At 42.1% G+C, this 23,767-nt stretch overlaps 1 protein-coding gene across 1 annotated transcript; it reads right to left on the bottom strand.

Moving 5' to 3' along the window:
* Positions 1-6,144: 6,144 nt before the first annotated feature.
* Positions 6,145-9,736, bottom strand: LOC130735372 (uncharacterized). Its single transcript, XM_057587398.1, has 2 exons — positions 9,595-9,736; positions 6,145-6,293 (listed from the first exon to the last, which is right to left on the bottom strand). Exons 1-2 carry the CDS (start codon positions 9,734-9,736, stop codon positions 6,145-6,147), a joined length of 291 nt encoding a protein of 96 aa, XP_057443381.1.
* Positions 9,737-23,767: the final 14,031 nt, after the last annotated feature.

Below are 23,767 nucleotides of genomic sequence, written 5' to 3'. Positions count from 1 at the left end.
GTTGAGCAAAGGGCCTGACCACTTTCGGAAGAAGAAAGGCTCGGCACACTGCGGTAAGAGCAAAGGGAAATCCGTGGCGAGGGAAATGGCCTCCAGGAGCAAAAAGGTCAAGGGTAACAAGCAAAAGAAAGAGTTAGAGGCGAACGGGCATTCTGCGAGTGAATGGATAGCAAGTACCTCGGGGACAAAAGAAGAGGTGCTGGGCACCATACTTTAAGGAAAGAGCTAGCCAAGCAGGGGCGCGACAAAGAGGATGGCGACTAGGATTAACCACAAAATAGGTCTAAAAAATAAAGATGCACTCTTTTTCTCCGACACGGGAGTTTTTTAACGAGGCATCCCTCGATGTAAAATTCCAAACAAGTCAAATACAAAAGGATATACATCAGAAATACTCCTGGCTCAAATCACTCAACTCTGTTCGCCCGATGGTAAAAATTCCTCGAAGGTGGCAATCCCAACACGACCTTGATGTCTGGGGATTGCTCCGGGGAAATCCGGCGCGAACCGATGCTACTCAGATAGCAAAATTCGATCATCATATCACGTTCGCCTGGTGAGAAAAATTCTCCCAAGGTGGCAATCCCAACACGACCTTGATGTCTGGGGATTGCTCCGGGGAAGTCCAGTGCGAAACGCTGATTTCTCGTTGGCGATGTGTGCGGGAAAGCGACTTATCCCCAAAATGGGGCAAGTCTCGTATCCCCTTAGTCTCCCCGAAATCTGGGAATAAGAGACCTCCCCGAAATATGTGGCGAGAATATAAACTAGGCGTAAGTCTGGGTAAACCCATATGGCCATTGGGCCCCCAGCATTGTAAGCCCTTAGCGGGAAAAAACCGTAGAGGCCGCACCTTCTCTTACGGGAAATATTGGTGCGAAGAAAAGCCTCGCTTCAAAAGCTGAGCAAAAGTTTTAGTTTCTTTGGCACACCTTCAAAATCACTACACGAATGAGCAAAAGGAAAAACTAAGCCTAAAAGGCGAACGGAGAACACGAAGCAATGGAATTTAAGGCAGAGCCTAAAACGGCGACGAAAAACTCTAGAATTAAACCATGCACGAAACAAGTTAAAGGAATACAAAGATGCAATTCAATTACCAAAAAAGCAAAGTGCATACAATTAGTACGAATATAACTATGTTGCATTAACATTTCTCCCTCATCTTTTCTTCCTCAATTTCAGCAAAGTGCTCGGCGGAATAGCCTGGGGGATCATCTCGACCAACAAGCCCGTGAGGAGTAACTTTCTTGAAAGCTCCCATGCCATCAAGGTTGATTCCTTTGTAGAGATGTTGAACTTGAGCTTTGGCAAGGAAGAAACCACGACCTCGCTCGTCCAAAATCTCAACAGCAGCGCCAGCCACGGACCTAGCCTGAGAAGTCTTGATTTGCGAGTCCCTCTCGGCGAGGGCCCGTTTCTTTTCCTCAAGCTGCAACCTCACGTCGGCGAGAGACTCGTTCGTTTCCCCCAGTTCACAGAGGAGGGACGCGATTTCCCGATCCTTGAGGATGCAAGTGGGCCTGCCGGCGTTGATTGACTCTATCTTTGCGTTCACTCCCTGTCGCAGTTCAAACCAATCCACCTCCAAATCTTCCATCCTATCTTTACAAGCTGATAAGTCTTCCTCATGGCGGTTCAACTCTATGCATAAGTTTGCTTGCTTCTTGGTTTGAGCCACCATTTGGGACAGCATCTCATCATACTTGCGGTGCGCTTCCTGCGTCGCTGCCTGGTAGCCTTCAACCTCCTGCTGGAGTCTCTCCATCTCTAGAGAAGAAGCTGAGTCTTGAGACAGTTGGGCGAAGAGACACCCTACGCGTAGAAGGTTGATCAGAGCTTCCTGCACGGCCTATTCAAGGTCGGGAATCTCAGCCACTCTCGCGCTCCCAAAGAAATTGTTAGAGAGGACGAAATCAATAGAAGAAGTCCGCTGGTTTGGAATGGAGCATGCTTGATCACCAGTGGAAGTGAAATTGACCTTGAAAGAGGTTTGGCAGGGAGATGGGCGAGGAGCAAGGTCTTCACCCTGTGGGTCTACCGGGCGGGCAAGCAAGGTTTCATCTAGGGTCGCCTCGACTTGAGGAGGCGGGCGATCAGGGGAGAGAACCGCCGAAGGGACCCCCTCCAGAGTTGGCTCGCCGGTAGCAATTCCTCTGGGCAGGGTGAGGGTTCAGCGTCGCCTAGAGAAGCGTTCTCCTCACCCCCCAAAGCTTGAGGGGAAGCAGCAATGTCGCCAGTCTTGGATCTTTTCACCTTTTTCTTCTTCTTTTTCTCTTTCTGAGGAGAGGGAGCATCAATACCAGGGGCACCCCTTTTGGATTTTTGGATTTCTCTTAAAGGTAAAGGTTGGACGGTATACTCCGGCGTAGGTTCAGGCCCTTTTGGAGAGGGGACGACCTTAGCCACCTCGGCGGAGGGGATGGTGGTTGTGGAGGAAGACCCCCTGACTCTCTTCGCGGGAGGGGCAGCGATTTCGGCGTCAGAACTAGCCGCGGTGTGTTTCTGTTTCACTCCCTCGGTGCTAAAGGTGGGAGGAAATTTGGGAGAATCAGCGGCCAAAGCACGTTGCAGCGAGGCTTCGGTGAAATTGAACCCCTCCAAGAGTGAGCGGAGGGAGTCGCTGCGGACAGCCTCCAACAGTTGGGAGCACTCAAGGATGAGGAGTCCGACGAAAAGGCCGATGGTGGCTTTGTCCTCACTGCTCAGTGATGAGTCAGTTGGCGGGGGAACATCACAAGGACTCTTCGTCCAGTAAAGGGGAAACAGAACGGATCCATCTCGTCGGGTGAAGGCTTCAGGGTAAGAGGGATGAACGATCACACAGAAATAGCGTCGCCCGGGGCCCTTCTTAACGTTACTCTTATAAAGGTAAAAGCGCTGCCGACCTTAGCGGGATTTCAAGGAAATCCATTCGGGAGTTTCCGTCTTCAGGCATTTTGGGTCTACCCCATAAAAGTAGAAAAGTGTGAGGCTTTTGCTTCGAGGCCAATAGCTTCGCAGAGGATCTCGAAGCAACGGATGAAGGCCCAAGCATTCTGATGGAGTTGGCAAGGGGCAACGTTGATTTCCCTCATGACTTGGCAGAGGAACGGGGAAAAGGGTAATTTGATTCCTAACTCAAGGTAGAAATATTCATAGACATAGAAGAAATGTGGCTGTTTAGCCTTTTGTTCAAGCCCACGACACCTCCAGGGGCGACGAATGTCCAAGCCTGGGCCGATGATGAGGGCATCCTCCAAAGACTTCTCACGGCAGAGCCCTCCAGCTTTACGAATTGACTCGGCGATGGACTCGTCAGTAGACAACTCAGAGGTTTGACAAATGGCCGCATGCTTAGGCTCTTCAACTGTGGGCTGGGGAAGATTGATGAAAATTTGTCGCCAAAAGGCATCGTTCTCATCTTCGTTAAGGGGAGTTCCCCCGACAGGAGGCGTAGCCGCCGGGGTAGGAGTGGGGGACGCTGAGGCAGCACTTCGGGATCGGGAGGACCTATGGGTACGACGCTTGGGAGTCATTTCTGAGAATGAAGGGAGAAGGCTAACAGGAAATGTTGAGTTGATGACTTTTGGATTTTCGCCGGATGTTCAAGAATGGCGAAAGTGGAGAAGAAAGAAAGTTTTAAAGTAGGAATTAAGAGTCGGTTCGGAAATCGTGTCCATCATGACAAAGGTGAAATGATTACTTGGGAAACGTGGCATTAATCCCAAAAAAGTAAAGGCAGCGTGTTAGGCGAAAAGTTGTAACCGTTGATGTTGATTGGTTCAAATTCAAAAAATGCCAGGGTTTGACATAACGCATTAAATGGAAGGTACCGTAACGGAAGCTTATTGGTTGAAATTCGGGTTGATAGGGTTCGCTGGGATTCGAAAAGACATTTCAGAAGTGGCAATTGAGATTCAGTGGATTTGCCGACTTAAAAACTACTTCTGGGCGCAACGCGTGGCGAACGCGCGACACCTGTCAAAGTGTCATGATCCAGGGCACGTGCGCAATGCTGGCAAGGCGAGCAGGTCAAGTGCCATCGCCGTGAGACTGCTTGTGGACTCAGTTTGCCCAGGAAAGGGGTGGTGCAGCGAGAAGTTTGGAATATGAAGATTTTTGACTTTATTCTCCCGGCCATGTTGGCAATTGTTTTTTCATTTAGTTAAAAACTTTGGGTTTTAGCATTGTTTAGTCTTTTATGGCCCTCACCTTGGTTTCTTCTGTTTAAAGACACACTTAGCTCTCATGCCTCGAGCTCGGTGTCTTGTGGACTTGTGGACTGGGCGAGACCCCGAGGTCCCTCGCCCAGGAGACTCAGACTTAGGCGCGAGACATGTTTGAACCTTGGGCCTCTCTCCCCAAGGCCCAACTGGCCCATTTAGACAGACTAAAGGCACGAAGGCCCAACCCAGCCCCTACAAATATGAGGGGAATGTCAATTGTAAGGGACTCTTAGCTCATTTGGCAATAACAATATTGAAATTCCGTTATATTTTCTCTCTCTAAGCAGTTATGAGCTCATCTCTTTAAAATCTCCAATCACATTCCACACACTCTTAGCACTATGCCTTGATTCTATGTTCTTGGCGAGAACACCCATGGTGGCCAACAAGAGTTCTCTAGTGAAGTGGGACTCTGAAGGTGGAATTGATTCCCGTTTTGAGGTCTTCATTGATGAAGGTGGGTGGTAGAAGACTTTTTTTTATCAAACCAGGCCGGTAAATAGTACAATAGGGATGTCAAGCATGCATAATACTATAGCACACAAGAGGATACAAACAAATTTAACTAACCCTATTCAAAGCTAGTAACAACCTGGTGGGACTATTGAAGTGGATCACTAGTCAGTGAATCAATGCACACCTAGCACAAAAGAGAAGAACTTCAACTTCTGCATGCATTGGCTTTGTTTCCCTTAATAAGGTTCTATAAGTTCAGCATCCTTGTCTATTATACATCTTGTTTAGGTTGCTTACTAGGAATTTTAGGTTGCTTCCTAGTAATCAAACTGGACCAGCTCACTTCTGTGGATAATTTTCCTTCTCTGCCTTGGAAGGTATCATTCTCTATCATGATTCGGCATTATCATAATTGAATAATAGTCTTGGTTATGTTGCTTAACCAAAGCCTTGGGTTGGGCACGTCGGCAAGTTGGTTACTTGACAATGCCATTATTGAGGCATATTTTCTGGTAGTCTGGTGGTGGGTTCAATAGCTTACTTTTATATAATTGGATGAAGCTTTAAAATAAGTTATTAGATATATACGGAGCTCGGAGGAGAGAATTGCAGCCCTACCACTTAAATGCAAGGAGTAGAACAAAAATGGTCTTATCACACCCCTAATTTGAACTTCACTTGAAGAGATATAGAAAGTGAAAATGGATGCAAATCAGATACAGATTAAAGTGTGTGTGATTGAATGGATCATATTGGATTTGGCTGAATAAATTTGGGAAATGAAAAAAATGATTTGAGTTTCATTACATTTGTTTTCAAACAAACTTCATTCATCTTAAAAGCCATCTTTGAAATTGCATAAGGAGCTTAACCAAATTGATTATCTATTTGATCAGGTGAACTGTATGGGAGTTCATCACATCCATAGAGAGGCCAATGATTTTGCAGACCATCTTGCTAAAGAAGGTTGTGGGAGAGCTGATGCTTTGTGGTTTTGCTCTGATCCTTAAAGTGCTGTGGCTTTTTGAACTCTGCTGGAGTAGCCATGATGGCTGTTCGTTTATGCTCTCATGAGTGCCGTGATAGTCAACAGAAGCTGATTGTAGAGAAGCATGCCTTGATTTACTTAAAAATCTTAGAATGGGGATGACTATTACTTGAGTTACTATCCCTCCAAAGAAAGTCAAAGTGACCAATATTGTTCTTGTCTTGTTTGAAAAGCTAAACTGCTCTCTTCTTATAAATAGTCGGAAGAGAGACACTTGCTCATAAAAAAGGAGAGGGCACTCCCCCTGCTTTACCTCATCTGCATTTAACTCATGCTATTGTTGCAGCATCGATTATGCTAGTGAAGATGTTAAGTATGTGATTAAGCACTAGAGCGAGCACAGCTAACAGAAAGTATGATATGAAAGAGGAGTCAACACTCAAATACAAAGATTTGGCCCAGGCATACAAACAGCATAGAGTTGCAACTTCTTCAACCAGTTTCTTGCTCAAATTCTTCACCCTCAGATGCCTCCGCATTGTCAGCATCATCATCATCATCGGCCTCATTGTCAAATTCTTCCTTCTCATTTTCATTGGTGGTTTTCCCTATCATAATCAGGTTGCTGATCTCATTGCACTGCAATGGTTCACACCAACATTGACATGGACTATTAGCAGGCAGATCAAAATAAGTGCATGTTTGGAAGCAAATTGTTCACACACATCTACTCATAAGCTACCAGGCACAACTTCTCTCAAAGTTATGCGATTCTCATCATCTCTCTTACGCGCAAGTAAATGTACACTAAGAAAAGAGAGATTCCAAGAGCACTCTCTTGCACCTTGAAGCCATACTATGATTTGAATATTTCAATTTTCAACTCTTAATTCATGGATTAACCATGAATTGCTGAATAGTCTAAAGTGTATCTGAGTGGCTAGTTTACAAATCACACAACTAGTTCAAGCAAAAAGCTAAATGCTAATGTCACAAAATAATTGCTTTTCTCTGAGGAGATTTTAATTATATCAGATGACAACAAATAATTTAATATGATGAAGAAGTTGCATCTAACTAATCAACTTACTCCATCTTAACCTCTAACTATCATTCATACAGATACATGATTGTTCAATAACTATCAGTTATGTTCTCTAATATCTTTGATCTTCCAAAAGATATGAGATTTTAGATGCAAAATTCAAACAACATGCAGATCATAAACATATTAAACCTATAACCCTCAAAGGGAGAGAAGAATTTAGTCATAAATTTAAGATTAGGCTTATGAGCACTTTTGGTTCCCCACGTTTTAAAAATGTGCAATAGGAGTCCCCGACGTTTAAAAATAGCATAATGGTACCCCGACATTTATCTTTGTTAGCAGTTTTAGTCCCTGGACAGTTTTCCGTCAAAAAACTAACGGTTTTGAGATTGATAGAAGTAATTAATAAAAATAAAAATTCTTTATTCTTTAATAGTTAAAGAAATTATCTAATACATTATCAAAAAAAAAAAGGAATTATCTAATAAATAACAACATCATACACGTAAAAAAAAAAAACAGCAACATCATCTTCTTCACATTTCAAAAATTAAAACATCATCTTCTTCATCATTTTCTCATCTTCATCTTCGGTCTCTCTCTTCCTTCTTTCCATTTTTTTTCAATTGTTTCTTCGTCTGCTATCTCATCCCCATCAAAACCCTAACCCCAACCTCCCACTCTCTTGAAGATCAAGTGAGGGATGAAAGGGGCCAGATCCGGGTTGGGAGAGTGATATGAGGGACGAGATCGAGGCAAACGGCGGCGAATCCTTTACTCTCTCTCTCTCTCGCTCTCTCTCTGTTTCTCCGTGGTTCTGCAGATGAGGAGCTTGAAGTGCATATAGTGGTGGTGCGAAGGGTGGTGGTGCGAATCGAAGAGGGGAGGGTTTGATTGTTGTTGAGATGGAGATTTGGGTTTGCTGAATAGTTTTTCTGGTTTACATGTGTGCAGGCTTCTGGAATTTAGTGGGTATGGGGTTGTTGTTTACACTGGCTTTGTTTCCACCTGAGTAAGGCGTCCTCTCTCCTTTGCTTATGTCCGGGCTGGTCAATTGTTGTGTGGTGGAATTGATATCTTCTACTCTTGGACTATTGTTTTCTATTTCTTTTTCTGGGTTTTCTAGGTAAATGTGATGAGGATGATGAGGGAGATGAAGAGGGGATATTTTCAGGTTTTTATTTTATTTTTAATTAATTACTTTTGGCTTAATTACATTTTTGCCCTTGAAACCGTTAGTTTTTTGACGAAAAACTATCCGGGGACCAAAATTGCTAACGGAGATAAACGTCGGGGTACCATTATGCTATTTTTAAATGTTGGGGACTCCTATTGCACATTTTTGAAACGTGAGGGACCAAAAGTGCTAATAAGCCTTAAGATTAAAATCTTGGGATCCTAGTGTTATAAAGAGCACATAACTCCTTTCCGATGTATAAAAAAAAAGAGCACAGAACTAAACTAAATAACGTACATTGGAGATGAATGCCAAACGACAACGTTTTGAATGTAGTGGAGTAATCAATATCAATCAATATATATTAGAAAAAAAACTTCTATCATGTTGATTTAGTGACGTGTCATTCTCACGTTAATTCTCATAAAAAAAAAATCACGTGTCGTTCTCAAGATCTCATAAAAAAAATATTTTTAAATTTTATATTTGATTAGGATTTAGGTTGTTTATTTCTTGATTTTATCTTAATTTATTTTTGATTTATTTTTAGAGTATTAATTAATTTTTATGGTATTTTATTGAATTTTCAGATTCTGCTGATTTAGTGACGTGTCATTCTCACGTTAATTCTCATAAAAAAAATTCCACGTGTCATTCTCAGGTTAATTCTCATAAAAAAAATACATTTTTAAATTTTAGATTTGATTAGGATTTATTTTGTTTATTTCTTGATTTTATCTTAATGTATGTTTGATTTATTTTTAGAGTATTAATTAATTTTTATGGTATTTTTATTGAATTTTCGGATTTTTAATTAATTCAGGATTTTATGAGTTTTTATTGTGATTTACTAGATTTTGATAGTTTTTATCTATCTTTATTTATTACCTTTTTAAATTTTAGATTTAATTAGGTTTTAGGTTGTTTATTTCTTGATTTTATCTTAATTTATCTTATTATTTATTTAATGTTAATTTTAGGAAACATTTTATTTTATTTTAGAGTTATTTTTAGAGTATAAATTAATTAGTATTTAGGTTGTTTATTTTTATCTTAAATTAATTAATACTCTAAACAAATCTCACGTGTCATTCTCAAGTTAATTCTCATAAAAAAAAAAGAATTCACGTGTCATTCCATTTATTAGATTCTCTTATGTTGTGTTATTTTATCTTGAAACCGAATTTTAAAAGATTTGTCATAATTATCTAAGATTTACCTACATTACTCCTTACTAAATTTATTTCAAAAAAAAATCTTGAAACCGTTTTTATTATCTCTTTAAATTAGGAAAAGTCTCAAGCCTAATTTACTACATATTTACAAGAATCTCATGATTTCTCCTTTTATTCTTTCTCATGATCCACAATATAAAAAAAATATGTAATGCTGAGATTATAATCCATTAAAATTTAAAATATTTTTCCTAATTATCTAAGACACTGCATCAATCATCTCCTCCTCTATATATTAATATATATTAGAAAAGAATTAGATAGATTATCTTTGTTGACATGTGTTTCCTAATTCCAAAACAGATCTTGAAACCGAATTTTAAAAGATTTGCCCTAATTATCTAAGATTTAAACAAACACGCATAATCACATTCATGATTAATTCATATATCAAATACAATAGACATATTCCCCGTGCAACGCACGGGGAAAAAACACTAGTTAACCTAAAAGAAGACGAAGAGGAAGAAAGTTAGTTATCTTTTCTTCGAAATTGGACTCCTCCATGGCTAGGAGGAATTCTTCGTTATGGGGTTGTGGCCACTGTGAGGGTAGCATAAACGACGTCGAAATCGTCCTTGTCGACATTGGGTACTGTGTCATAAACGCCGGAAACTGCAACATTTTTTTGCTCTCCTCTTTCTACCTCTCCAACAAGTGAAAACCAACCAACACGAACCTTGCTTTTCAACAAGCTTGTTCGGCTACGGGCTTAACAAGAAAGCATAACCAATAACATGTCAAAGCTTCAAAACATATGATAAATCACTGACGAGAAACATCAACCATAGTGTGGCTACTTATCCAACTAAGCTGAAGAACTGGGTCATCCAATAGAACAAAAGTCTCTCTATTTGTCTTTGATTTCATCAAGCGGATACCAAGTATGTGAGTATCACTACCGTACTCCAATCCCGACAATTTTTTAAGCATGTCCAAGCAATCAGCAATTGTAGGACATTAGTTGTTTTATCAGCAGCAACATAATTATCACTATTCAAGCTTTCAATTACACGATCAAACTGCTCGCAGATTCAGATTCGGTGACCAATACCCCCTCTCCTATTATCATTACCTCCTCCCGTCCTTTTTGGTCCCTGACTAGATTGACTTGGTTATCCAATCTCTTCACAATCTTCGGTTTCAACTCCTAAATCCTGAACGTCATGCTCATCTGTCATTTGTGTATCAAATGTACTATTCATTTCAACTCTTCCCCCATCATCTCTTAGGTCCTCAGATGGTGCCCATGCATTGTGGCCAGTTGCCACAGTATCCTTAAAAAGGATCTCCATTTTAGAAAAATTTCTTAGACCCTTATTTTTCAACTTCGCAACCTCAGGGCATTCCTGAAATAAATAAAAAATTCATTACATATGTTAAACTGGCAGTGGTTAAGGGTCAAGTCTGCTGGGTTCCATTTCTCCTCTTTTGAATAGTTTTTGGACTGGGAGAGACCCCTGGGTCCCTCGCCCAGGAGACTTGACTTTGGGCGGGGGACGCACCATGGCCTTGGGCCACCCATCCCAAGGCCCAATTGGCCCATTTATGCAGGTTAAAGGCGCCAAAGCCCAAACCCCACTTCTATAAATAGGGGAAATACCAATTGTAAGAGACTCTTAGCTCATTTGAATAATGATAGCATTGAAATTCAGTTATATTTTCTCTCTCTAAGTGGTTAGAGCTTCTCTCTCTAAGCATTCTCATCACCGTCCTCACTCTTTGGGTACTACCTTCCCTCTCTATGTTCTAGCACGGAACATTTGGCGCCGTCTGTGGGGACCGGCAGATTTCGATTTCCGGACTACGTGGATCGTGATTCGGTGGAGTGAAGCTCGTTTTTCTGTGCGATTTTTCTCTAGTTTTTCTTGATGGATCGTGATTTGATTCCCGCACAATTCGCAATTTGATTTCGAGAAGTTCAAGTTTCTGTGAAAACTGGTGCGATTCAGAGACAAGTGGTTGAATTCTCGGTTCGTCAACAAAGCCTGATGGAGCCCTCTCGTCGACGATGAGGCAAGGAACCTGAGCTAAGTTACATTTCTTCCCCGTGCACCACGAGATTGGATAGACATCGTCGTGCAGAAGCACGAGCGTTAAGTGGTGACTTGAAGATGCAAAATGAGTGTTTACAAGAGCAGTTGAGTTACTATCACCTTCGGCAGTGGAATCAAGAGGAGGAGGAAGCTGCGGCTACGGCCGGAACCAACCTTTCTCGGCGGCAGTACGAGAGGTGACTGTACCGGACGGCATGACGAGCCTCGTGTTGGAGGCGTACGACGGACAAACCAGTCCAAAGAATCATCTGTCTCGTTTTGAGGCAAAGATGGCGAAGTACGCGGTTTTCGATGCTGTGAAATGCAGGATGTTTCCATCAACGTTCCGAGGCGCGGCAAAGGAATGGTTCACGAATCTGCCTCCAGGATCCATAGCTAAGTTTCCGTGATTTCTCATCAAAATTCCTTGACCATTTCTCTGCAAGGACGGTCGAGGATCTGTTTGATACTCGGCAGGAGGAACGTGAAACCTTGGAACAATATGTGACACGATACAGTGCCATATCCGCGAGGTTCGAGGAATTGCAGCCACACGTGTGCGTGTGCGCTTTCAAAGGCGGTTTGGCCCGGGGAGAATTTTATTGCGAGCTGAGTAGGAAGCTGTCATGCTCAATGATGGAAGTCCGCGCCCGAGCGCAGTACTACATCTTAAAAGAGGAAATTGAAGCACACAAGAGGAAGGGCGAGCGAGTAGCAAAGGTAACTCTGGCCAGGGAAAAGGTACAGGACAAGGAAACGAGTCGCGAGCACGGGTTCGAACAAGCTGGCCGTTTCATAAAGAAGAAAAAAGGGAAATTACTCCGCCCGAGAATGGGGGATAGGACACACTGGTGCTCGCGCCGAGAAGCGAAGGTAAGCCGGCGAACGAGGTCGCAGGGATGCTCAAACAAGGAGCTATCAAAGTTACTTCTCGAGGCGGAAATCGAGGACATGAACAGAGTCGGCGAGCGCAGAAAGGACCCCAGAAGCAAGGCGGGGAGTCCGTTGAGGTGGTGTGAGTACCACAACTTAGAGGGCCATAACACCACCGACTGCTTCATGCTGAAGGTTCAAATCAGACGGTTGATTGGGCCGAGACGTCCGCAAGCGGCGAAGGGAAAGAAATTTGAAGAGGTTGATAGCGACGAGGGCGAAGGAGCGGTTGAAGCAACGAATACAATCGCTGGAGGTTTCAAAGTTTGCAACGACGTATTGGCGGAGGGCCGGGAGACAGTGGGGGCAACAACATCAGTACAGGTGTATCCAGAACCATTTGGGTGCTCACATCCAGATATAGTGATATCGACCGCAGATTTCGAGGGAATCAAGCCCCATACGGATGATCCGGTAATGGTAATGGTAAGAATAAAAGGTTTCAATGTACAGAGGGTGCTTTTAGACCAGGGCAGTTCGGCGGATATAATCTATGAGGACGCATTCAGACAGATGGGGCTGACGGATAAGGATTTAAAGCCATACGCGGGAAGTTTGGTAGGTTTCTCCGGGAAACAAGTTCAGGTACGTGGCTACGTAGAGTTGGATACAGTTTTCGGAGTGGGCGAGGACGCCGAGCTCTTGAGGATAAAATATCTGGTCCTACAATTCGCGGCAGCTTATAATGTCATCGTAGGGCGAGGTACCTTAAATCGCCTCCATGCAGTGATATCTACGGCCCACCTTGCGGTAAAATACTCCCTACTTTGCGGGAGGATAGGAAAACTAGCAGTAGACCAAAAGGGGGAGAGGAAGTGCCATAGCCATTGCCTCAACCTCTATGGTAGAAAAGGAGCTAGCGATGGGCACAAGTGCCACGAGATTGGGACGTCTGAAGGCGGTGAAGGCGAACAAGAGCGTTTGGGAGCGCAAAGCCAGAGCAACGGCGATGAAAGGAAGGGGAGGAATTAGGGCGAAGAATCCCGTAGGATAAGAGAAAGCAAGCTCTACGCTCAAAAAGATAATGAGTGGTATGACGAGGACGGGGACGTGAACGCTACCAGTAGAGGAATGTTGGCAATCGAGCCCAGACTCACCAAGGACCAAGAACAACGCTTGAGTGGACTCGAAGAAGAGAACGTTGACCTCTTCAATTGGGGAAAAAGAGGAACTGTTTATGGGGGGCCGCCTGCATTTGCTTGGCCCCCTCGGAAGGCAGGAAAGGGTGAAACTCATCGCCAGACTATGAATGAAGAAAAGGAAAGAGCACAAGGAAGGGGTAACAAGTGTAACACCCCGATTTCGGTGGTGTCACTTTAGTGACTTTAAATCAATAGTGCGGAAAATGCGTAAATATTTTTTTTCGTTTTCTTTTCAAATAGAAAACTTAACATAATGAAGACTCAACCCAAAGATAATAAACATAAAGTAATTGGGGATAGTGCCCGCAGGCGAATAAGTGCATCCCATGGTCAGAGCCATGAGTTTTATGAATACAGTTTTCAAGGAGATAAGTCAGCCCCAAAACGGGAAATGACAATCAGAGCTGTGAAAACAATCCCCCCATATAATACACTCCTAACATCGACCCTCATCCGATCATGCATGAAGTCCGGGTCCACGTCAAAGGCTCAGTAGTAGTCATTGCGCTCCGGATCCTCCCCGAACGACGATCCATCTTGAATCAGCTGTTGGACGTCTGGCAGCAGGCCGACCGCCCAAACACAACCATACACACAAAGCCAAGGCGCTAGGGTCAACTCACAGAATATAATAGATAATACAAGCAACATGTGATGAATAAAGGGGTATATATATATAGGTTGTATATATCCATATAAGTTTTGTATCGTCTACCCTAAGGTATATACATAACATGTTATCAGATTTCTAAATTCAATATTCAATATCTCAACAGTTCAATAAGTTATATCTCGAAAACTCGATAAGCAATATATCAACGAATATAGTTAAATGCATGGTATGCCAATGCAATGTCATGCTCAAAATATGATCCGGATAAAATGTCACCCTCACGATGACTCGAAGCATCTCGCTCCGCTGTGAAGCAGCACGCTCCTGTGAAGCATCTCGCTCCTATGAAGCTGCACGCTCCTGTGAAGCAGCACACTCCTGTGAAGCATCTCGCTCCTATGAAGCTGCACGCTCCCGTGAAGCATCTCGCTCCGATGAAGTCCGATCTGAGATCGTCCTTCGGAAAGCAGCACACTTTCCAAGAAATGTATGCATGAATGCAATATGGTTAGCCAAACAACGAATCGTCCTCACCAAGGTACGCGAGTCTAGCTAAAGTACATTGTCTCTACAATACCCTAAGGTAAACAAAAAAGTGCTAATCGAATTTGGTAACTTTCCTAGTCACTTGGGCTCACCGTCTCGATGGCCAACCAAACTGCTCAACGAGCAAAAGAATGCATCCCGCACTCAGTGACCTTTCAACTTACCATGGCTCACCATCTCGATGGCCAAACAAACTGCTCAACGAGCAAAAGAGTATCAACATACTCAGAACTGACTAGTTCCCCGACTTATCCCTTGGATTGGCCAACCAATAAAACTTGCTCATCGAGCAAAGGGCCAACGCACAATGGTTTCCCCAGAAACCTGGATCCGACGACACTTCTCATTTTCAAAACACTTATGTTCAAGCCCTAAACTTTCGTCTGAGTCTTTTATCATTATATTAAGGGTTTTGAGGTTGTTTAATACATTATGGAGGTTCATTATGAAATTGTTTAAGTTTTGTCTCTAATCCTATTAGTTTCAAAGATCCCATAATTCCAATGATTCCCTGGAGAAGGTCTCAAAACAAAAGGTCCATCATCACCCAAGTAATGGCCCGAGAAGTTCCCAGGTAAGCTGGCCGGGCACAATGCCTCATTAAAAGCCCTTCTTGCCTTCGACAGAACAACCCAAGTTCTTACGTGAATTCAAATGGGGTTTTTCCAATATCATTTTCAAACTCAATTTTCCTTTGAGAAGGTCTCGATCCATAAAACAATAATAGGGTACGAACCTCGGTCCGTCCCATCAAACTTTATCTAAAAACTCGTCAGGAGTCTGGCATAACTACCCGTTATCCACTATCTTGACGTTCCTCACTCATTCGCACAATTGCACGGTATATTCAATATAGTCAGCAATTCAAGTGCGTAATAGAAAGACACATTATAATCAATATAATCCAAATATCATGTGAACAAATAATCACATAGCCTATAGTTAACCATTTAACAATTAAGCATGCGAGTCAATTATCAACATATCAATGCGATAAATCCTAATCTCCCATGTCGGCCGAAGCCCAGAAAACGGAGACACACGTCTCAATCAGTTCACTCGGCCGAAGCCTTCAGAAAACATTTTCAATCCAGACAATTCATATGCATAAACAATAAATCAAGTCGAATTTATCGACGCCTACAAAGCATTAGCTAGCAAGTAAGTTGCCCTAACCTCGAACTCGTCCAGTGTGTTCAAGCAAGGCTCCTTCACAATCCTCTTTTCCTGCTCCAAGTGTTCCTCCAAACGAATCTTTGAGCAAACGAAGCGAAGGTCAATCAAAACAAGTCAATTCGGTCAATATAACACTAACTAGCGTTAGACAAAGCTTAAGAAGCTTCAGAGTACAATTTTTAAGCATGAATAGACGACATAACCTCGTTCGCTAAAACGAGCATAACTCGAGCTACAGAACTCGGAATGACACGAAACCAGCGCCAAAATTTCGACAATCGAAAGAGCTACGCAATGGCTCAGGTCATAGAGACCCAAAAATTATTTTTGGACACGTTACCCTAAGCAATAGGTTTCGGCCACTATGTAAAATAGGGTTTCCGAACTTTTTCTTCGATCTAAATCGATTCCTAGGTATTCTTAGGCGATATCTAGGCCAAGGAAACTCTCAGAAAAATTATCGAATCGAAAACTGCCGCAGGGGTATTTTGGTCATTATTTTTAGCTCAGAATTTCAAAACTGAAATCTCAAAATGCAAATTGGATGGGGACGTCACCAACGACGTTTATGACAACTAATCCTACTAGCACTAAGCTAAGGCGATAGTTTTCAGCTCAAAGGTTGAGACTTTGCTTAAAAATGGGTATTTTAAGCAGAAATTGATTCCGGCGGAAATCCGGCGACATAACGGAAAAACTAATCCGACAGAAGTGCTCTTGGGCACGTAAGGAAGATGTTTAGAATCAAAAATGAAGTATTCAGGATAGTTTTGTAAAAACCTCAAAACTATGAGCACAGAAAGACATAGAGAAAAGCTATGGAAAAAGCGATCAGAGGTAAGGATTAGCGACTATACCTCGAAACCTTGAAGTAGCAACTGTCGGATCAACGATCAAGCAAGAAATCAAGAAAATCTTCTTCTCCTCCTCTCCTCTTGGCCGCGTGTTGTGTGTGTGTGTTTGTGAGGTTTTGTCTCAAGCTTCAACATATATATATAGGGAATGAAATGGAAGATATTTAGCAAGGATCAGATAAGTATGATTAGATATTTATCAAAGATTGGATAAGGATGAACAGATATTTATCAAAGATTGGATAAGTATGAACAGATATTTATCAAAGATTGGATAAGGTTGAATAGATATTTAGTAAACCGGTACAGTTTTGTTTAGATATCGGAGGATTTGGCTCATAGAGTTACGATAAAAATATGAGAGTGATTTCCGATTCTTCCTACTGATTCCAACGTATTTTAGACACGATATTCACCCCGCTGAATCTTCTAATTCTTCAAAGAAATATCAGCATGATTTTTGGTTTTCGAGGCTTGCTATATAGAGGATGGAAAAACGCGGGAAAATGAAAGTTTCACGATTCTGATTTTTCCGGCTTCATTCTCCGTGAATTCTAAGATACGTTTTGGCGAAAGAATTCCAAAACTAAAAAGAGGTTCCCTTGTATTTTAGGCGACTAATGCAAAGTCGGTGTAAAACTAGTTTACCCGATAAGTTGCTTTTTGCATCGGATGTCGGAATAGAAAACTTCCTTCTGAAGAAAGATTGAAATCATCGAGAGAAATGGGTGTACGCGTGTAGAATCTTCATTTGAAGCTCTGAATAGAAAAAGTCTTCATTGACGGTTGATTCTAGGGTTTTGAAATACCAGGGTTTTGGTTTCAGCAAACTTCCGATGATTGGAATCGGACGTTCGTAGATTCTAGAGTTTCGCCTCGAAACGATTGTGATATATGGAAAAAGAGAAGTTCTAACATTTCTCTGAAGTTTTTTTTTGGAATAAATTCCTACAGTGTTCCAAGGGTGGAACTTAGTCTTTTCCTAAGGTTCTTGTCCTAGGCTTAAGTGAATCGATCGTGCTATACCTTTTATCGATTCGGATACAATCCTTAGACTTTTCCTGAACTTTCTCCTTCATAAATTTATTTCATTCGATAAACTCTTGTTCAGGTTTTTCCTTCACGATACGTCAAGCCTAATCGTAAATGGAAATCTCTTCCACTTATTCTAAGCTTAAAAACTTGGGTCTTACATTACTACCCTCCAAAAAGAAAGTTTCGTCCTCGAAACTTAAGGATCAGTAAAAAAGTTCTGGATATTATTCCTTGATCTTCTCCTCTAATACCCATATAGCACCGTCCGTGTCTTTGTTCTAAATAACTTTCACTAAAACACTCTGCTTTCTCTTCGATTGTTTCACTCTTCTAGCCCCAATGCTGGTTCGACGGCGTCTCAAAAGACCTTTCATCTTCCAGCTCTATGTTGTCCGGTTCGACCACTTGCTCCTTTGCTTTTGTTCATCCAAAAGACAATGATAGTGAGACAACCAATCCATCCCTAGGATAACATCTAGGTTCTGTTAAGTCAATCAAACAGTTAGTACTCATCATAAGATAGCGTCTAACATGCTATACAATATGATTAAGCACTAACTTCAATCAATTCTAAGCGAAAAATCGCTTGGCAGACAATCAATTTTTACTCTTTGCAGAGTCACACAACCTAGCACAGAAGACATATTCCCCAAAGACTCCCGAAAGACTCGACAAGCTCGGATACCACAATGTAACACCCCGATTTCGGTGGTGTCACTTTAGTGACTTTAAATCAATAGTGCGGAAAATGCGTAAATATTTTTTTTCGTTTTCTTTTCAAATAGAAGACTTAACATAATGAAGACTCAACCCAAAGATAATAAACATAAAGTAATTGGGGATAGTGCCCGCAGGCGAATAAGTGCATCCCATGGTCAGAGCCATGAGTTTTATGAATACAGTTTTCAAGGAGATTAGTCAGCCCCAAAATGGGAAATGACAATCAGAGCTGTGAAAACAATCCCCCCATATAATACACTCCTAACATCGACCCTCATCCGATCATGCATGAAGTCCGGGTCCACGTCAAAGGCTCAGTAGTAGTCATTGCTCTCCGGATCCTCCCCGAACGACGATCCATCTTGAATCAGCTGTTGGACGTCTGGCAGCAGGCCGACCGCCCAAACACAACCATACACACAAAGCCAAGGCGCTAGGGTCAACTCACAGAATATAATAGATAATACAAGCAACATGTGATGAATAAAGGGGTATATATATATAGGTTGTATATATCCATATAAGTTCTGTATCGTCTACCCTAAGATATATACATAACATGTTATCAGATTTCTAAATTCAATATTCAATATCTCAACAGTTCAATAAGTTATATCTCGAAAACTCGATAAGCAATATATCAGCGAATATAGTTAAATGCATGGTATGCCAATGCAATGTCATGCTCAAAATATGATCCGGATAAAATGTCACCCTCACGATGACTCGAAGCATCTCGCTCCGCTGTGAAGCAGCACGCTCCTGTGAAGCATCTCGCTCCTATGAAGCTGCACGCTCCTGTGAAGCAGCACACTCCTGTGAAGCATCTCGCTCCTATGAAGCTGCACGCTCCCGTGAAGCATCTCGCTCCGATGAAGTCCGATCTGAGATCGTCCTTCGGAAAGCAGCACACTTTCCAAGAAATGTATGCATGAATGCAATATGGTTAGCCAAACAACGAATCGTCCTCACCAAGGTACGCGAGTCTAGCTAAAGTACATTGTCTCTACAATACCCTAAGGTAAACAAAAAAGTGCTAATCGAATTTGGTAACTTTCCTAGTCACTTGGGCTCACCGTCTCGATGGCCAACCAAACTGCTCAACGAGCAAAAGAATGCATCCCGCACTCAGTGACCTTTCAACTTACCATGGCTCACCATCTCGATGGCCAAACAAACTGCTCAACGAGCAAAAGAGTATCAACATACTCAGAACTGACTAGTTCCCCGACTTATCCCTTGGATTGGCCAACCAATAAAACTTGCTCATCGAGCAAAGGGCCAACGCACAATGGTTTCCCCAGAAACCTGGATCCGACGACACTTCTCATTTTCAAAACACTTATGTTCAAGCCCTAAACTTTCGTCTGAGTCTTTTATCATTATATTAAGGGTTTTGAGGTTGTTTAATACATTATGGAGGTTCATTATGAAATTGTTTAAGTTTTGTCTCTAATCCTATTAGTTTCAAAGATCCCATAATTCCAATGATTCCCTGGAGAAGGTCTCAAAACAAAAGGTCCATCATCACCCAAGTAATGGCCCGAGAAGTTCCCAGGTAAGCTGGCCGGGCACAATGCCTCATTAAAAGCCCTTCTTGCCTTCGACAGAACAACCCAAGTTCTTACGTGAATTCAAATGGGGTTTTTCCAATATCATTTTCAAACTCAATTTTCCTTTGAGAAGGTCTCGATCCCTAAAACAATAATAGGGTACGAACCTCGGTCCGTCCCATCAAACTTTATCTAAAAACTCGTCAGGAGTCTGGCATAACTACCCGTTATCCACTATCTTGACGTTCCTCACTCATTCGCACAATTGCACGGTATATTCAATATAGTCAGCAATTCAAGTGCGTAATAGAAAGACACATTATAATCAATATAATCCAAATATCATGTGAACAAATAATCACATAGCCTATAGTTAACCATTTAACAATTAAGCATGCGAGTCAATTATCAACATATCAATGCGATAAATCCTAATCTCCCATGTCGGCCGAAGCCCAGAAAACGGAGACACACGTCTCAATCAGTTCACTCGGCCGAAGCCTTCAGAAAACATTTTCAATCCAGACAATTCATATGCATAAACAATAAATCAAGTCGAATTTATCGACGCCTACAAAGCATTAGCTAGCAAGTAAGTTGCCCTAACCTCGAACTCGTCCAGTGTGTTCAAGCAAGGCTCCTTCACAATCCTCTTTTCCTGCTCCAAGTGTTCCTCCAAACGAATCTTTGAGCAAACGAAGCGAAGGTCAATCAAAACAAGTCAATTCGGTCAATATAACACTAACTAGCGTTAGACAAAGCTTAAGAAGCTTCAGAGTACAATTTTTAAGCATGAATAGACGACATAACCTCGTTCGCTAAAACGAGCATAACTCGAGCTACAGAACTCGGAATGACACGAAACCAGCGCCAAAATTTCGACAATCGAAAGAGCTACGCAATGGCTCAGGTCATAGAGACCCAAAAATTATTTTTGGACACGTTACCCTAAGCAATAGGTTTCGGCCACTATGTAAAATAGGGTTTCCGAACTTTTTCTTCGATCTAAATCGATTCCTAGGTATTCTTAGGCGATATCTAGGCCAAGGAAACTCTCAGAAAAATTATCGAATCGAAAACTGCCGCAGGGGTATTTTGGTCATTATTTTTAGCTCAGAATTTCAAAACTGAAATCTCAAAATGCAAATTGGATGGGGACGTCACCAACGACGTTTATGACAACTAATCCTACTAGCACTAAGCTAAGGCGATAGTTTTCAGCTCAAAGGTTGAGACTTTGCTTAAAAATGGGTATTTTAAGCAGAAATTGATTCCGGCGGAAATCCGGCGACATAACGGAAAAACTAATCCGACAGAAGTGCTCTTGGGCACGTAAGGAAGATGTTTAGAATCAAAAATGAAGTATTCAGGATAGTTTTGTAAAAACCTCAAAACTATGAGCACAGAAAGACATAGAGAAAAGCTATGGAAAAAGCGATCAGAGGTAAGGATTAGCGACTATACCTCGAAACCTTGAAGTAGCAACTGTCGGATCAACGATCAAGCAAGAAATCAAGAAAATCTTCTTCTCCTCCTCTCCTCTTGGCCGCGTGTTGTGTGTGTGTGTTTGTGAGGTTTTGTCTCAAGCTTCAACATATATATATAGGGAATGAAATGGAAGATATTTAGCAAGGATCAGATAAGTATGAATAGATATTTATCAAAGATTGGATAAGGATGAACAGATATTTATCAAAGATTGGATAAGGATGAACAGATATTTATCAAAGATTGGATAAGTATGAACAGATATTTATCAAAGATTGGATAAGGTTGAATAGATATTTAGTAAACCGGTACAGTTTTGTTTAGATATCGGAGGATTTGGCTCATAGAGTTACGATAAAAATATGAGAGTGATTTCCGATTCTTCCTACTGATTCCAACGTATTTTAGACACGATATTCACCCCGCTGAATCTTCTAATTCTTCAAAGAAATATCAGCATGATTTTTGGTTTTCGAGGCTTGCTATATAGAGGATGGAAAAACGCGGGAAAATGAAAGTTTCACGATTCTGATTTTTCCGGCTTCATTCTCCGTGAATTCTAAGATACGTTTTGGCGAAAGAATTCCAAAACTAAAAAGAGGTTCCCTTGTATTTTAGGCGACTAATGCAAAGTCGGTGTAAAACTAGTTTACCCGATAAGTTGCTTTTTGCATCGGATGTCGGAATAGAAAACTTCCTTCTGAAGAAAGATTGAAATCATCGAGAGAAATGGGTGTACGCGTGTAGAATCTTCATTTGAAGCTCTGAATAGAAAAAGTCTTCATTGACGGTTGATTCTAGGGTTTTGAAATACCAGGGTTTTGGTTTCAGCAAACTTCCGATGATTGGAATCGGACGTTCGTAGATTCTAGAGTTTCGCCTCGAAACGATTGTGATATATGGAAAAAGAGAAGTTCTAACATTTCTCTGAAGTTTTTTTTTTGGAATAAATTCCTACAGTGTTCCAAGGGTGGAACTTAGTCTTTTCCTAAGGTTCTTGTCCTAGGCTTAAGTGAATCGATCGTGCTATACCTTTTATCGATTCGGATACAATCCTTAGACTTTTCCTGAACTTTCTCCTTCATAAATTTATTTCATTCGATAAACTCTTGTTCAGGTTTTTCCTTCACGATACGTCAAGCCTAATCGTAAATGGAAATCTCTTCCACTTATTCTAAGCTTAAAATCTTGGGTCTTACAACAAGAGGGAGGCCGAGCAACAAAGAGATGGGGACAGAAGACCAACGAAGTCAGCTCGGCCCGCCAATCGCGAGGGAGGGCAGGGACAGATCCCTCACCACGGTAGAGAAGGCAAAGAGGGCGAGGAAGACAGGATGCTGGGAGTAATACTCTGATTGAAAATCAAGGACCAAAATAAAGATGCACTCTTTTTCTCCGACACGGGAGTTTTTTAATGAGGCATCCCTCGATGTACAAAAAATCTTTTACAAATGAAATACAAAAAGGATATTCTTAGCAATACTCCTAACTATCGAAATGAGACGACAGCCTGGTGGGAAAAATTCCCTGAATGTTGCGATCCCAACACGACCTTGATGTTTGGGGATCGCTCCGGAAAGTCCGGCGCTGACCGTAGCCCCTGCAGGCGACGTGTGAGGATGAGCTTCCCGCCGCCACCCGTTGGCGGTGTGCGCGAATAAGCTCTTTATCCAAATAACCTCCCCGAGATATGGGCGAGTCGAGTCTTTCCGGAACGCGGGAAGCATTTTTAACTAGGCCAAAATTCTCGGGTAAACTCATATGGCCATTGGGCCCCGAGCAACTGAAAGTCCCCACCTAATAAGGCTGTAGGGGCCGCACCTGCTCTTACGGGAAATATTGGTGCGAACAAAAGCCTCGGTAAAATACCGAGCGAAAGTCCTAGTTACACGTAGCACACTCTCGAAAAATTACTCACGCAAAATTGGGAGGCTAGCACTGAAAACACATGCTAAAACGGCGACAAACAAAGGCGAAGATAAGTGGCAGGCCGCCCGCCTCCCCCGCTCAACTATCCTTTACTCATCTAATTATTCATTTATCCCTTCATTGATCTGTTTATATTGGGGTGATTTACTAACATGATTATTTGTTTGCTCGTATGTTCATAATAGTGCACGTAAGAACAATTCGGGAAAAAAAACTTTTATTCAAATACTTGGCTTAATACATTTAAAAGGGGGGGTCTATCCTCATTTTCCTACATTCTTTGCGCTGCTCTGTACTCTCAAGCTCCAACCGGTATTGCTTGTACTCTAAGTTGCGGAGTTTCCGGCTCAGCTCCTGCTTCTCAGGACCTTCTTCCACCGTCTCTGAAGCTGTTATCACCGTTTCTTTCTCCTCTAGCAGATCCATCTCCCGCCGGCAGAGCTCTTGAATTTCCTCCACGAAGCAGAGAAAATCTCGGAGGACAGCGTAGACTCAGATCCATTCCCAACAGTTTGTTGGCCAGGTCGTAGACGCTGGGATCTTCCGGATGCCTGACATTGATGAAGAGGTCTTCGTCAAAAGCTTTCTTCCTGAGCTCTTCCAGACAAGCAATATGGGAAGCCATTTCCT

The sequence above is a fragment of the Lotus japonicus genome, chromosome 1, assembly GCF_012489685.1.
Source record: "Lotus japonicus ecotype B-129 chromosome 1, LjGifu_v1.2".
Classification (NCBI taxonomy): domain Eukaryota; kingdom Viridiplantae; phylum Streptophyta; class Magnoliopsida; order Fabales; family Fabaceae; genus Lotus; species Lotus japonicus.
The sequence above is the reverse complement of the archived record's forward strand: the minus strand, read 5'-3'. Positions and strand labels throughout refer to the sequence as shown.